Below are 16,424 nucleotides of genomic sequence, written 5' to 3' on the forward strand. Positions count from 1 at the left end.
TTCGTTCCCTTCCTAATGATGCCCAGCATGGAATTTGCCTTTTTCACAGCAGCTACACAGGGGGGTGGCATCTTCATTGAGATCTCCACTGTGAACGCAAGGTCTCATTCCTGGTCAGTCACACCACCATGTCATGTTCTTCTAGGGCCATTAGATGGCACTCCTAAACCATGTTTCATTTCACAGTGAGAAACATATGCTAGAAGAGGAATTTTGAAGGCTGAAGTTTAAGAGAAGGTAATAGCAGACAAAGGCTGAGAGCCACTAAGTCCCCCCCAGTAGACCCATCCAAGGATGCCCGTGGGCAGGAAAGCGGCAAACCTGACTGGCTTCTCATTTTTCAGAAGGGTCGTAGTTGTAACTAAAGAGCCAATGTGAACAACAGAACCTTTGGCCTACATTTTGCTCCTAAATCTCAGCCTCCCACTTCCATTTCATAGAATTGTTTCATTTCATTTGTTACATTTCTATTCCACTTTACACTCACGTGAGTCGCAAAGCGGCTTATAAACAATAAATAACAATGACATAACAGAACATCACAATTACTACATAAATCGTATAGAATAGCTAACAAATCAGTAAAATTACCTCCTTTTATAAAACACTATTAACAAAAACAGCAAAAATAAGCTACACAGCATGACTGCAACAAAAGTCACATTATAAGAATGGTGGAATTGGAAGGGACTCCAAGGGCCATCTAGTCTCGCCCCCGGCAATGCAGAGATCTCAACTAGGGCATCCATGACAGGTGGTCATCCAACCTCTGCTTAAAACCCTCCAATGAAGAGGAGATGCCACTGCCTCTTGAGGGAGTCTTCAAATTTGAGTTTAACATCTGCTCTGAGGAGAGTATCTATAACTAGAGGAAGGAGCCTCGTAGCTTCGATAGGAAGACCGTGTTGAGTGTCTTGGGAGAGTATTCAGCCAGGAGTGAACCGGAGGGCTGAGTCTGAGCACGGAGAGGGAGGAGCTGTGGGAATACAGACTCCCTGAGTCTCATTCTAGCCAGGAGGGGAGAGTTCTTCTAGGGGGAAAAGACTCCTAAGCCAGTAACAAACCCTGGGTCTATTATACTAATTAGAATACCGCAGGAGTGGCATTGCTAAGAGGTTGGGTTACTGACGAAAAGTGCCACTCACACTTTTCAACTTTTTTTGTAAATATAACTTTTCTTGTTTGTTCACCTTCTGTCTCAAACTCCAAATCACAAAGTTTTCCTTCACACAAGACCTCCATAAGATAGCCTGTGTATAAATTTGTGTAGTTGGCGTACCATGTGGTGGGTCTGCTATATTTAATTGGGGGCAGTTAGCAGGGTGAGTCCACTCCATATTAATTGGTGGTTAGTGGTGGGGTCTGCTACAGTCTCCTTCCCCTACAGCAACAGGGGCTCCTGTCACAGAATCTCCCCCCTCCTGCAGTTCTGCTGCTCACATCGATGCTTGACAGCCAAAGCACAGACAAAGGGTTCCCTCAAATATGACCTTAACTGAGTGGAAACCTGGGCCAAAGCTAACAAAACGAATTTCAATAGGGACAAATGTCAGGTTTGCACTTAGGCAGGAGGAACCAGATGGACAATGTAAGATGGGGGACAACTGGTTTGCCAGGAGCACATGTGAAATGGGTCTCAGGGTCTTGGTGGACCACAAGCTTAACACAAGTCAACAGTGTGATGCAGCAGCAAGAAAAGCAAATGTTCTTCTAGGCTGCGTCATCAGAAGTCTAGTGTCCTGATCATGGGAAGTAATAGTCCCACTCTATTCTGCCTTGGTCAGACCACACCTGGAATACTGTGTCCAATTCTGGGCACCACAATTTAAGGATAATGATCTTATCATGGTTCGCTAGGTGCTGCGGAGGATGTGTGAGGCTGGGAGAAGCATTCAGCTGGAGCTGCCCCAGCAGGCAGGGATCGGTCTTCTTAGATTGTTAAACAACCCTTGAGCTTCTGGGCTGCTTTATATAAAAGAAATCATATAAATACCCCACAGTAAAATACAGTAAATGAAGAAAAACGAAAAGCAGGTAACATTTCCTGTGTAAGAATTTAATTAAAACTAATCTAAAAGGCCTGTCCCCCCCCCCAAAAGATTTTCACCTGGCACCAAAAAGAAAGCAGATGTCACCACACAGGGAGGAGACGGCCCTGCAAGTACCTAGCTATGAAGCTATGAAGGCTCTAAATGTTAAAATCAGCGCTGTGAATTGTATTTGGAAACAATCAATGCAACCGTTTCAAAACTAGTGAGATGCACGCTGCACATTTGGTTCCAGCGAACCTCCTAGTCACTGCATTTTTCATTAAAAAGACCCTCCAATGTCCCTATTTTCCAGGGACAATCTCTGATTTACAGAAGCCGTCCCAGTTTGTGATTTGACCCTGGAATGTCCCACTTTTCCTATTTTTCCACTTTTTCTATTTTCACCAGAGAAATACTGGAGGGTATGGTATGCGACCCCCCCTCCAAGCCAAGGAGAAAAGTAGCTGTACAACCTTTAGAAGACACCTGAAGGCAGCCCTGTATAGGGACACTTTTAATGTTTAATTATATTTTTATATATGTTGGAAGCTTCCCAGAGTGACCAGGGAATCCCAGTCAGATGGGCAGGGTATAAGTAACATATAGATATATATTATTGAATAGGACATCCCTATTTCTATCAGATAAATGTTGGAGGGTATGATTAAACTGTATTTTCCAAATAGCCTTCAAAGGCAGGTCTACCTACAATGCATTGCAGTTATCCTCTCCTTCAGAAAAAGCAGCAGTTGTGGCCCTGTCTGGATTACGACCACAGTATGGAGTAGGCAGACCCCCTTTGCCACATTCCTCCTGAAAACCTTCCCCCTCCCATACAACTATTTGCTTCTGATGGGCTTTTTTTAAAAAGATACAAGATAAATGATGTAACCTTGGCTGTGGCAAAATTCCTCTCGGAAGTAATAAAAATTAGAAATCAACATGCTCTGGATAAAACACTATAACTGCCTAGAAGTTTTCCTTGTATTTTGCTTTGGAAACTGTGTGTCCCTTAGCATTAGTGCCCACATTCCAATTTTAAGTCCTAGGAGGAAGCAGGATTAAGTATTCTCAGAACCTTTTTCTTAAGTGTATTTCTGTGAATGAAGAGTTAACGCTGGAAGCAGCCCACAGGATAGTCCATTAGTTCAGTAAAACGAATACTTATCAGTCTTGTGAAGGGTGAAGCTGCATTATTGTATTTGTGGAAATACAGCAACAGAGCCCCATGTTGTTCAAACCACTGATCAAAGCTTGACCTGGAAGCTTTTGTTGGACCCACCGTCCAATTTGCCCTGTTGTCAGAAGCCATGCTTACTGGTCAGTTAGGGGTCCCATGGGCACTCTGCCATCCAAGCACTTTTCTCAGCTGATCTAATCCAGTTATCTCTGGCTTTCAGTCCAGCTTTCATGTACTAACAGAACTCCCCTTTCTGCAAATGGCGGCCCATTAGAATTTGCTTTCATTTGTATGGTTGTGTGTGGGGACACTGCCATGTACTTATATGGAACTGTTCTCTCTCATAGCGTTTAGGGACAGTTGGCACGCTCATGAGCTCTCTAGTGTGCATCAGGACATGCGTGGGGCTCTGGACTGAGGTTACCCTCTGCAACCCATAATTTCACAATCGTTGAGGCTCAGAACTTGACAATGATTATTTATAATGAAATTTACAGCTTTCAATATTACCATTAAAAAAAAATAAAGATGGAAGCTGAGAACTTAAATACAAATGAAGTTTTTATTGACATTGTAAGAAACATTTTATTCCTCAGTACAAAAGGGCTAAGTGGTTCTGAAAGCCTAAGTACAGTTGATATGTACACAGTGCTAAGTTCCTTCAAGCTGATCTAAGGCTTGGAGAACATTCGATCATAAATGCAGATTTATCAAATGAAGACCACTAAGATCTGTTACATCTGAACACTATTCCTATTGTATGTAAATGTATTTACACATTTTTCTTTAAAAAAAGAGATTACACTTTTTATAAAAGTAAAAAAAAAAAAAAGTTGAGGTGAAAAAATGAGCATGAGGTTTTTTTTAAAATCTTACAAATATGCAGGCTGACAAAAGCGAACTTTCTCAAAGACGGCATTCGATTCCTATTGGACAATAACACATGAATGCCTAAGATTCACAAGACAATGTTCAGGCAGTTTTATTAACAGTGGTATGTGCTGTTATTGTAAGAGCAGCCTTATAGCTAAATTTGGCACTATTCCCCCCGCTGCTTTTAACCAAAACAACTCAAAATAAGGCACATCCATTGCAGGAATAGAAACACAGTTTTTTCATGGAAAAGGTCAAAGTGTATCGATTGAAGGAGGCCTAACCCATGACTTATCCAACATCATCTTAGAATTACTGGAAAAGGAAATCACATTTAAGATAGAAATAACAAAAGCTCAGAAACTAACCTTTATTACATAGTACCATATCAAGACCTTTCTTCAGCAGAGATAGAAATCTAAACTGCAGCTCTGACGCAGAAGTCCATGGAGTTGGGTTCCAACCCATTCTATAATGTTCCTTACAGCACAATCCTAGCCGTATTTACTCAGAAGTAAAGTTCCTTTGTTTGCTCATTTGTACCTGCTTGTAATTGACAATGCAAAGGGATAACACAGATGGGGAGAGAAAGGTCCATGGAAGAAAAGTTAAACTGATGGGTATATGTATGTTTCTTGTTACGGTCAACAGAATGCCTTTAAGAATAAACTCTGGTCATTACTGTTCTTCGTGTTGAAATAGATTAGGCTTCTGTGGTAGAAAGCAAGGATTTTTAGCAGGGCTTACCTTCCCTAGTTAAGGTTGCTGCTGTTAAGAACTTAGGAGTGAATTCATGCAAGTGGGTTTCCCACTTCATCTCAGGGGCACCAAACTCTGAAGTTACAGAAGACATTTGCTGGTCACCATTTAGACATGCTAAATTCAGCGCAAGTCTGGATTATTTGGGGATGAAGTCTGAAAAATGATTTTTCCCTATGAACCTGTGGCCGAAGTGATCCTGAAGGACTGTGGCCGGTAGAATAGCCTCTAGAACAAATATAAAGTGTGGCATTTACATTATTAAGTAGGATAACTAGCACGCGAGAAGCCTCTTACTGTGCTTCTGAAAGATTCTCAAATTTAATGCATAACAAGGAGGAGGAAGTTCCCATAACTGTGGGACTGTTGAGATGACTTAATTGTCTTGACTTTGACTGGGATAAAGAGGGGAGTTTCAAAAATCCCCATATACACAGTTTTGAAGTGTCCCTCCTCACAATATAGCCGAAGCTAAATTTAGGAAGTGGCCTTTGACAGGAGTGCAAGAAATTGCAGTTAAAAACCAAACAATCCAACATGAGCCAAGCAGCATATCTTTTTATCTCTTGCTTCCAGTCTTTGTGCACAGGGACCATTTTGTGACTTGGTGATGGGTTGTGTAAGATACGATTGGGGCAAACTATGATCCAGAAATTCACCCTGTCAGCTTTTGCTTTCTAAGTCCTGTAGTATTTTTTGAGGGGAGGTAGTGGTAATGATAAGGGTCATAATTATTATGGACTTTCAGAAGGCTCTGCTGATGGAATGGGCACCTATCTTCACGCCTAAAGCTTTAGGCTGCTGTTTACTCCAGTCCATCTTACTAACTACTTAGGACTGATGTTATTGCAGTCGCACCCAGCATAAGCAAAGAATATGAACATCTAACCTCCAGCTTGGGTCTCTATCTGACAATACTTCCGGGTGGGAACTGCTACTGTGAGCAGGAAAGGCTACACTGCTTAGTTACAGGAGCATGTTTGCATGTGGAGGTTTCCAGGCTCAATCCATGTATCTCCTGATAAAAGGTCCCTGCTGAGACTCTAGACATGGCAGTGGGAAGATCTGTCCATTTTGGTTTCTTCCACTTTCTCCAATTTTAAGTTCAATTCTCTACATTTCCATGTTAGTTGTGATTTACATTCCTCATGAATATTCACCAGCATTTTTAGTATGGGTGTCTGCTAATATGCACATTTTCCCACACAGTTTTGCCTAATGTAGACACTTTTGCGAACACTTTGGGGTCTTATTTGCACTAATATGTGCATTTCTATGCACTCTTTATCCTAGTAAGTGCAGTTTTTGTATACGTTCCTTGGCTGGAGAACTGCACATGAACATTTTGAGAAGTGTGAATTTTGAAGGATGGCTCTGACTTGTTTTGGAAAGTGCAAGTAAGGCTTAGTTTTCCTGTAAACAATAACAGAACCATACCCCCCCCCCCAGCCTTACCCTGGAGTGCTTGGATCATAGTGGGCCAGACAGAGGAATAGTATCACTTGATGTAAGGTATGTGCTCCTTTGACATTGCACCAGTAAATTTGGGAAATACACGGGCAATGCTGGTAATGAGAGGGCTGGGTTGCAGTCTCCTTGCACAAGTCCTAAATGTTCCACTATTACCATAGTGGTTCAGGAGGGACACACGTTGCAGTAGCCTTGGTTACCCTGAAGGCAACCTTGGAAGAGTAGAAAAGATTAGCCTCTCCAAGTGATCCACTACTAGAACTTAACTTCACACACAAGTACATTCTTCCAAACAGGACTTCAATGGTCAAAAACATTACAATAATTTTGGTTTCAATTGTTTTATAGGATGTTTGTGTTGATTGTTCTTCTAAGCTCAGAAACATGATAATGAATAGATGGCAAATTAACTTTAATACTCCCAATTTTATGGAGAACCTCTACATCAGCAACTTTCAGGAATGTGTGATACTGAAGATGAGATTCTCCACATAAGGGTTAAGTTGTTTTGCAGTGTTACAAACAACATGTGGAGGGTCATCATGTACCAGTGTTGGTTGGTGGCCTCAGTGTGTATACAATTGGACTGGTTGAATTAAAAACACAGCGGTTCAGGCTCTATTGGTAAAGAATCAACCAGGTGGGTTCAAATCATGGTACTATAATATTGCCTGAGCCCAAAACATAAGAAATCTGATGCAGTAATAACAGCACATTGTAATTTTGACATGATTAAGGGTTGAAGAAGTAGTGCAGCTGTTTAGTTCCAGGAAAATGTGCCTTTTGTAAGTCCACCAGCCTAGAGTTGGAGCAACAGGAAAAATAAAGTCCTGATAAAACTCAAGAGGTGCAAAGAAATCTCTAGAGTAACTTCTGCTTTTCACAAACCAATTCTTCACTTATACAATGGAACATTAAGAAACAGAGTGGGCTACTACACGGAATACAAACATAAGAGCCACAATCCAACAGAGCTAACTTGAGCTCATTTAAATGTATGGATGTAATTGTGCTTGCTGTTGTGTTGCATTGTGCAACAAGACTAGAAAAGTAACCAAGATGGCAGTGAAAAATGATCAGGTCAGGGATATGTAAACTGAACTCTAGATGGTAGGCCAACTCAATCTCCACAAACAGCATAAGAACGATATGAAGATTTTATAAACATTATGTAAAAAATAATGTAGTGTGAATAGCAACTTCTACATTTGGGATAGACCACCATGGATGGATATTGGTGGAAGAGCTATCAGAATAGCTGTTACTGAGTGAAATGTCCTTGTACTGAACTTATTGACAGATTCCCTGTCCCAAAGGGAACCCTTATTTTTTTGGGGGGGGGGGAGAGAATGATAAAATACACATTATGCAGAAAATGATGTGATGTTCTGTATGTTCTGTCTGTGGACTGAACCTTCTTATCAAGGTCTAGCGCCTCTCATTTTGTTCTGTTGTTTTGCTTTGTTCTTGCCTTCCTCTGTATCACACCTGCCTACTTGTATGGCTCATTTGTGCTTGAAGTTTCCGGCCCCATGGCTTAGGGTGGTGAGGCAGTGGAAGGCTGATAGGGGGCGGCTCTTGCTTGGGATATGTAGCTGGAATTGGTGGCATTCTTGCCCCTTTCTATGAATGAAGCTTTGGCCGTATCGCCAAGCCAATGATAGAAGACATTTACAGCACCACTGGAAGGCAGTTATTGTTAAATGGAATTATAGTAAACAAGAACTAAACATTTTGAATATTATAACTTGAGCTTTTAAACCACTTAGATCTATGCATATTGCACTGAAGTGAATGCCAACAATTTGAACTAAACCTTGCTTAAAAGTGCAACTTGTGTTTACATTTATGTCTCAGACAAGCAGACTTATAATAGCACTCGCATAGATATTGATTTATTTCCATACACGCACATGTTCAAGTTACTCCCCATTTTGTAACAAAAGATGTGAGGCTTACTCATTATGCAATGGAGGTTTTGGAAACTGAAGCCAATTTTTGACATAAAAATGGGCAGTCATTTTGTCATTATTTTCTTTTTTAACCAACTTATTTTTATTGGAATATGCTTCAGAGTTATTTATTTATATGGTATTTTGTCTCTCCTCAGTCCAAAGCAGTGGTTTTCAAGCTGCATTCCGGAGAACCCTAAAATTTGTTAGATGCACTTTTACACGTTCTTAAGTGAAGACTTGTTCATTATCACTGACACCCCCCCCCCCCCGCAGTATATAGCCAGTGTGGTCTTGGGCGGTTCCTCAGCTCAAGTAGGGCCATGATGAGACCCATCAGGCCAATCCAGCACTCTGCATCAACTGACTGTGCAGTCTAGAACACGACTGAGAAGATTTGACTCAGGCAAAGCATTATGTGGAGAGGTCCTTGAATGCAGAAAACTTGAAAACCACTGGTGTAGAGCAATCGAAATGACAACTCAAACCATTACACGTGGTTTTTTTTGAATAAATTAGTTGCTTTAAACCATTCACACATTCCTCTTGACAGGGTTTGCGTGATCAGTGCTAAGAGGATGGAACCCCAAACTTCAGTATATATATGTGCTCCTGGTAATGTTGTGTCTACACGTTAGAACCTGGCTGTATAAGAACTCCAGCAACAACCATATAGGATTGTATTTCCTTTTGAGTTACAGGAAGAGGCAATGCCATTTTATCAGACCTTCCTCAAAGATAAACCAGCATGCACATCACACATTTACATTGGCTTACAATTACAAAAAATATATAAACAAACAATAAAATAAAAAAGAAGCATATAAACATTGGAAAAAAAGGGGGACTGAGGGTGTAACAATACTGATTCAGGACTGAAACGGAAGACAGTTTCTCCCTAGAACACTTTAGGGTTTTTCAGAGTCCTTATTCCATAAAAGGAATATACTTGAAACACATCCCATTTAGGTGAGATGAGACTGCTAAAGTACTTAAAGCAACTAAAAAAAATGAATTACTTTTTTAAAAAATCTTTCATCTCCTAAGTTGTGTATGTCTATTGCATAACAGCAAGAAACTTGCTTTCTTCTGCAAGTGAGGTCAACAAAGAATTCATGTCCCCAATGGCCATGTTGTTTGTGCTTATGGGCATGGCTGGGAATGTAAGAGACGCTCGGGGAGTGGTGAGGCGGGAGGAGTTGCGGGAGAGGTTCTGAATGATGCTGGGACTCAGGGCTCCTGAAATTAAGCTGGCATGGTCACCATCATCTATGATAGCATCAAAATCAATCTGCACGCTTTCAAGGCTGCTGGTGTCAATGCTGTCAACGGTGCTCGTTACCTGGTTGGCTCCTGGGGAGAGAAGCTCAGACGAAGTAGCATCACTCGCCCCCTGAAGCAGGCAGTTAGCTTCTGAAAGGGGGAAAGCACCTGTTTTCAGAGCTTGCTGGCTAAACCCTGTGGTTTGGTCATACAACTGACCAGAGTAATTCTGCATATTAGAGCAGAACTGCTGTGACTGACCTTGGGATTCTACTTTGATGCCATTGACCCTGTGTGGCTGGTTGGCATCCCTTACGTGTCCTTGTGGCTGCACCAAGTTATTCCTTGACGTGTTTTGTCGCCTGCCACCCCAGTAGTTGGCACAGGGCTGGTACCCTTTTGCCATCACCAAACCTGATGGCTGGATCCCAGCATTGTGAGACAGTGGACAACTTTGTGGCCCTTGATAAAGGGTGGGTTGGGAGGGAGCTGAAACTTGCTCTATCATCATTTTATGGGAATGATTGACTTCTTGGCAGTAGATATCATCTATTGACTGATTATGAAGGTACTCCTGGGCAACCACATTTCTGCCCTGCATCCTGTTAATTACATTGGGAGACTGCTCCTCTGATACTGCAGTGCAGCCAAAATTCTGCTGGTTTCCATTATTTGGCATGAAATTATTTCCCAGCTTTTGCCCTTGAATCACAATGTCATAGGTATTGCCCACTGGTTGCCTGCCAATACTTTCACCATACAGCTGTGTCTTATTTGACTGAAGGTGGTAAGAATGACTGGTGTCACTGTTGTTCATGACCATGTTCTGCTGTAAACTGCAGGAGCCGTTGTTGTCTAGAAGATGTTGATAGCCATTTTGCTGGGACACAGCATTTCTCTCCAGCCCATGGTGCTGCTGTTGGACGACCATGTTGTTATAGAGGCCTAAGGTTTGAGTGTGCTGGATCAGGGACCGTTGCCCACATTTTAATTTTGATGGAGACAAGTCAGAACTTCCTGAGCTTACTTCATTCCACTGAATTGGCAGGTCGTTTTTACTGGCCTCAGAGTTGTTTGGTGGAGGAGACTGGTCAAAGTTGTTGCCATACCCCAATGCTGAATTGTGATGCACTTTGTTGTGATCTAGTCCACCATTCGGCAGGTGGTTGTATGCGCCCTGATTCTGAGAATTCAAATATTGGACCACGTCGTCCGGTAGGAGATCCTCATCATTCAGACTGCCATCTGCTTCCATTGTAGCAGCTTCCATGGCCACATTCTCAGAGATACTAGGAGGACAAGGGGAACAGTTGCGGAACAAGCCACCATCAGAACGGGTGTAGTTCTGAAGGATGAAGTTACGCCTTTCCATAGATGGAGGCAAAACAGGAGGGTTAAAGCTATTGAGACTGTTGAAACGCTGGACTCTGGGAAAGGAAAGGTTATCGGAAACTGGTCTCACCGGGTCACTGGCTCTCCTTGTACTGTTCCCCAACACATCATGGGGCAGTATGTGTCGCCTGTTGTAATTGTTTGTCCCACCATCACTACATCTTCGGGGAGAATTCACGGGGGGCAGTGGTGACATTCCAGACTCCCTACAGTCACCCAATAGTGCCATTTTTGTTTTCAGGCTCATCCTCTCCATATTAGGGAGTGGGGTGGGGGGTGGTCCACCAGTAGCTGCTGCATACTTTGCTTTCAGCCGGTATTGCTGGGCAGGGGTCAGGCTGAGAAGACCTGGCAAGCCATCACACTGGCTGGCTTCACTGGATCGCCGAGAGGCATCAGTTGAAATGGGGTCGTAGGAATCAGTGACACTGATGTTCTGCAGCCTCCCCTCGCCTTGGGAAGCATCACTGGACCTCCGACTAGAGAAGCAAGGTGAAATCCCAGAGGATCTGCGGCTGCTCATGTAGGCTGAGCTGATGGTGCTGGTGTTGCTGTCCCTTCTGTTCAGCATGTTGAGCACAGTAATGTCCATGTTTGTGAGTTCATTTTTATTGGCTAGAATAGTCATGTTTCCTCCAATGCTGCAGCTGCTGCTTGAATAAGTACCTGGGGAGGGGGATAAAGAAAGAAGAAAAGACTCCAGGTTGATCAGGTGAAATAAAGAAATGGTACGAAATGTGCTACAGGCGTTTCCAAGAAAATGCCATTATATTTCCAAAATGTTGATGATGGGGCCAACAAGACTTTTGGATTCAGGCACACAAAGAAGAATGTTGCAAGATGAAAGAAAGCTGAAGGCGTTGCCCAGACACTGGCCGCAACGCAAGACAGAATGAACGATGTTAAGAGTAGCACAACTACAACCCTAGAACTAGGTAAGAACTGGGTCTATGTTGGCTTGTCTCTTGTCTCTAGTAGGACTCCACTGACTGGATCTGTGAAAATATGCAGTCTTTTTTAAAATGTAGATTACAGTCTTAATCGAACCATACTGAAAGCCAAAATTGCAAAATACACAATTCCATAAATTATTTGGGATAATTTGAAAGCCATTATTCCAGATCTTTTGCATGACATTCCAAACAACATTATAAAATAAGCAATTATAATAATTTCTTTTCTTTTCTGTAGTTCCCTTTATTGGAATGAACTTAAACCAGAAACAAGAAATACCACAGATATTTTGCATGGGTGGCTGCAGTTGAAGGAGTTTTGCAACGAAGTAGAAGGAAAAAATCTTTGGGCTAAAATGGTGATGCGTCCTGCGATGGACTCTGGGTGTGTTTTGTTTCCCAGCTCGAGTACTTTGGACTAAACACAAGAATTCTACCATACCACTTTCAAAAAAAATATTAATAATAAGAATCTTACCACCTTCCCTAGTGTACCCTTCTCCCTGGGATAATACTTTGATATGAGCAGGAAATTAGGTTGCAATCCTATACATGCTGACCTGTGAGTAAGCACCACTGAACTCATAAGGTCTGAGTAGACATGCATAGGCTTAGAGCAGAGGTTTTCAACCTTTCTGAGTCCACGGCTCCATTGACCAACTACATTCTTTCTGCGGCACCCCTGGGGGCTCAGGAGCCCAGTTATGTCACCCCTTGCCTGCAGAGCCAGCAGCTCCTCACCCCTTTTTGAACACCCTTCCTTGGGGAGTGTTCCCTCAGCCTCCTCTCTTCTCCCCTCTCTCTGGGAGTCCTTTGGGCAACTGCAACTGCCACCTCGGCTCTCTGAGCTGCCCCACAGGGGCCTGGGAAACACCCCTGCCCAGCCCCAGAGGCACCACTCGCCTGCGGAGCTGCTGCAACAAACAGCTGTGGAAGCCTTTGGGAGGCAGAGACATGAGAGGGCATCAGAGGACAGAGTAGCCCTGTGGAACCCCTGACTATCATTCAAGATACCCAGGGTGCCACAGCACCCTGGTTGAAAACCACTGGCTTAGAGTATAAGGGTCTAACATGATTAAACTAATCTTATTCAATTGATCAACTGCTCTATCTACTTTAAATAATATACTTATTTAAAATTTGCATTTGAGTAGAACAACAGTTCTGAAGCAAGAAGCATACTTTGCTTTCAGAAACTGGATAACTGTGCTGTACCCACATCATCTTAAAACAGTCATTACACCTGTGAGAAAGAAAAGGAGGAACTATCTCTTTTAGGAGGTTTTTTTGCAGGTTTTATTTATAACAACAGTAATCTTTTCTTAATCACTGACTTAGTGCAGCACCTTTTAGTAGAGTATCTTGAATCAATTAATGCTCTAAATTTGTTGAATTCTGAGCAAAAACCGTATTTTGCATGGAAGAGCATTCAAAAAAAGTGATCTCCACTTGTGGTTTGAAATGCTGTATCCCAACTAAAGTTACATGGCATAATTACGTGGTGATCATGTTGTTCAGCTTTGACCCTGTTTGGTGTAGTGGTTAAGAGCGGTGGACTCGTAATCTGGGGAACCGGGTTCGGGTCTCCGCTCCTCCACCTGCAGCTGCTGGGTGACCTTGGGCCAGTCACACTTCTTTGAAGTCTCTCAGCCCCACTCACCTCACAGAGTGTTTGTTGTGGGGAAGGAAGGGAAAGGAGATTGTTAGCCGCTTTGAGACTCCTTCGGGTAGTGGTAAAGCGGGATATCAAATCCAAACTCTTCAAATCCAAACTCTTCTTACTTGATAATTTTAGTCAGGGAAGGGCCTATTAACACTCCATGATTTAGTACTCTCAAATTAGAATGAACATGCACTTTATTTAGGTGCATTATAATGGCAAAAGCACTAAAGAAACCCTGTGCAGGGTTGGGGGTTTTTTTTTGGAGGGGAGGGATAAAGTGTCAATGGATTCTAAAGTGGATTCATTCATTCATTCATTATTTTATCTTATTATTTAAGAGAGCTTATATACCACTTAATTCCAATCTTCTTTAAGTGGTGTACGTGGAATATAATACAATGAAAATAAAATTCAGTTAAAACTATAAAATCAGAATCCAGTTAAAATGTATGTGGGACAACAAGAACAACAAGCATTTTGTAGGCAGACCAGAAGTTCAACAGGGATGGGGGGGGGGGGCTCTGTGACCTCAACAGGAAGGATGTGCCATAAAATTCGGCTGACAATACTGAACACACATGGTGTACTGGAGCCATGCATCCATGCCATGGGGAACACGGACAGTGACTCCACCAAACATCTCAGTAACTAGGCAGGGATCAGGCGGTCTTTGAGGTATCCTGAACCCAGAAATGTATGGGCAGTCAGTGCTGGCAACAGTCTGTCCCCATCAGTGGTCTAGCTACAGATTATATTAAATGAGCATATCTTACCATTTCCTATGAGAGGCGGCAAAGTTGGGGCTTTGGAATGTGGAATGGGGTTCAGTCTTGGAAGCACTCCACTGATTTGTTTCAACCTTTCCAGCTTAACTTGCTCCATCCATTTGGTCTCTGTCATATTCCTCCTGGTCTGCAAGCCAAGTGCTGTGGTTGCTGTGGAAATGGTAGAGTCCATGATAGGGGTTTCATCTATGACACTGAGGTCTCCTACACTACCTCGACTGGTCAGATTAAGCTCGGTCCCATTGTTGGAATAGGTGCTGACGGGGGACTGCTCGCTGCTGCATGTAGACTGACCACCAGGGCTTGGCTGAGATGTCTGTTTGGAGAAAAGATATGGGGGGGGGGGGAGAGGAAATCCAGTTAGAAACAGAATGCACCTAAGATCCACCATGCTTAGAGAAAGGCAAGACAGAACTCGGAACTGTGTTTATTTCTCAGCCATTTTGCAAGGTACCTCAATTATTTATTTAAATGAGGTACCTTGCAAGATGGCTGAGAAATAAACACAATTTCATTATTAAGAAATGCCTTACTAGGTCAGAGTCATGCTGAGGCAAGGACAGGATGCTACCAAGGACTCTCATCTTACCAAACCACTTTAAACTTCTGAAATCTAAGGTTAGCGCATGCTCTTCAAAAGAGTGTGTGTATTCTTCTGATGTTGGACTTGTGCGTCTGGAGTAACAGCCTTCTCTCACATCAGACAAAATGCTTTTTAAAAAAAGCTACTGAAAATGAGAGGGGTCTCATGGCACAGATGGAAAACATTCCCTTTGTGAGTTCAATACAGTGGAGATGCTGGAAGTAGCTCTTTAATTCCTGGCCAATATGATCATCTGCAGCTGAATGGCACCAATATATGTCCATGGAGTGAGCCAGTTGCTAGTGTTATAAAGTTAATATTCAGAAGGGTCTGGTTCTCATTGCAGTGCAACATCCTTAGTACTGTGCACTGGCCAATACAGTGGTACCTCGGGTTACATACGCTTCAGGTTACAGACTCCACTGACCCAGAAATATTACCTCGGGTTAAGAACTTTGCTTCAGGATAAGAACAGAAATCGTGCACCGGTGGCGCAGCAGCAGCGGGAGGCCCCATTAGCTAAAGTGGCACTTCAGGTTAAGAACGGACCTCCGGATACGTAACCAGAGGTACCACTGTACAGTGAATAAAACAAAGCTGCTGTCAAAACATGGATTTGTACACTAAAAGCCTTCATCATGCCATTGGAAATATCCCACAGAGCAGCGAGACCATCACTAGATCAATACCAGCTTGCAGCTAAAGTATTACTCACTGCAACCATTTCCCTGAAACTTCCCTTCCACTGTGCCTCAAAGAAGAATTTACTTTTCCTGTAAATTCTGATGAGAATTATGGTTTTCTACCATGATAGTTTTTCTACTGCCATGTTGACCTGTCACAGTTAAACATATCCGCTGCCCCGGAGAAGCTCATATATATGCTTCATAAGGTTTATTTTACTGCAGCGATATTCAGACTGCTTAAGAAAAATCCTGCGGTGTTTGCCATGTATTCAACAACCTCACCTAAAAGAGATCTTAGAGAGAGAAGCAGAGCAGTGCTTTTAGAGGATGCTTCTAAAGGTTTCTAGATGTTAATAAGATGGATGCGTATCAAGCAGATATTACCAAAATAACTTCATTAAAATCACTACTGTAATTTAACCTGAAATAATAATAATGATGATGATAATGATAATAATAATAATAAATCATACAATCATAGAACTACAGAGCTAGAAGAAATCTCGAGGGTCATCTAGTCAAAACCCCTGCAAATAAATAAATAAATTTCCATAACAAGGCAAAGCAAAGTAAAAACAGGATTCATACCTAGGAAATATCTACATGTGAAATAAACAGACCTCTGGCTGTGTTGAGTTTGCTAACTGTCAGGGGGTGGGGTGGGTGCTACTGAATCGCCATATCTTAAAACAGAGCTTTCCAAACTTTCATGTCGGTGACACACTTTTTAGACATGCATCATTTCACGACACAGTAATTCTGTTTTACTAGAAAAATGGAGGCTAAACTAACACCTTATAAGAGATACAGACACACATTGCGCAACACACCTGCA

General features: G+C 42.4%; 1 protein-coding gene across 4 annotated transcripts in view; it reads right to left on the minus strand.

The window, feature by feature from the left end:
* Window positions 1–3,753: 3,753 nt before the first annotated feature.
* Window positions 3,754–16,424, minus strand: part of GLI3 (GLI family zinc finger 3) — a 237,073-nt gene continuing 224,402 nt past the window's right edge. For all 4 annotated transcript variants that reach the window (XM_080975700.1, XM_080975698.1, XM_080975699.1 and 1 more), the window contains 2 exons: window positions 14,309–14,636; window positions 3,754–11,585 (listed from right to left, as the gene is read on the minus strand). In XM_080975700.1, the coding sequence (XP_080831826.1) occupies window positions 9,322–11,585; window positions 14,309–14,636 (2,592 nt within the window). In that variant the 3' untranslated portion in view covers window positions 3,754–9,321. The remainder of the gene's footprint in view (window positions 11,586–14,308; window positions 14,637–16,424) is intronic.

The sequence above is a fragment of the Podarcis pityusensis genome (assembly GCF_964106645.2).
Source record: "Podarcis pityusensis genome assembly, chromosome: 12".
NCBI lineage: Eukaryota > Metazoa > Chordata > Lepidosauria > Squamata > Lacertidae > Podarcis > Podarcis pityusensis.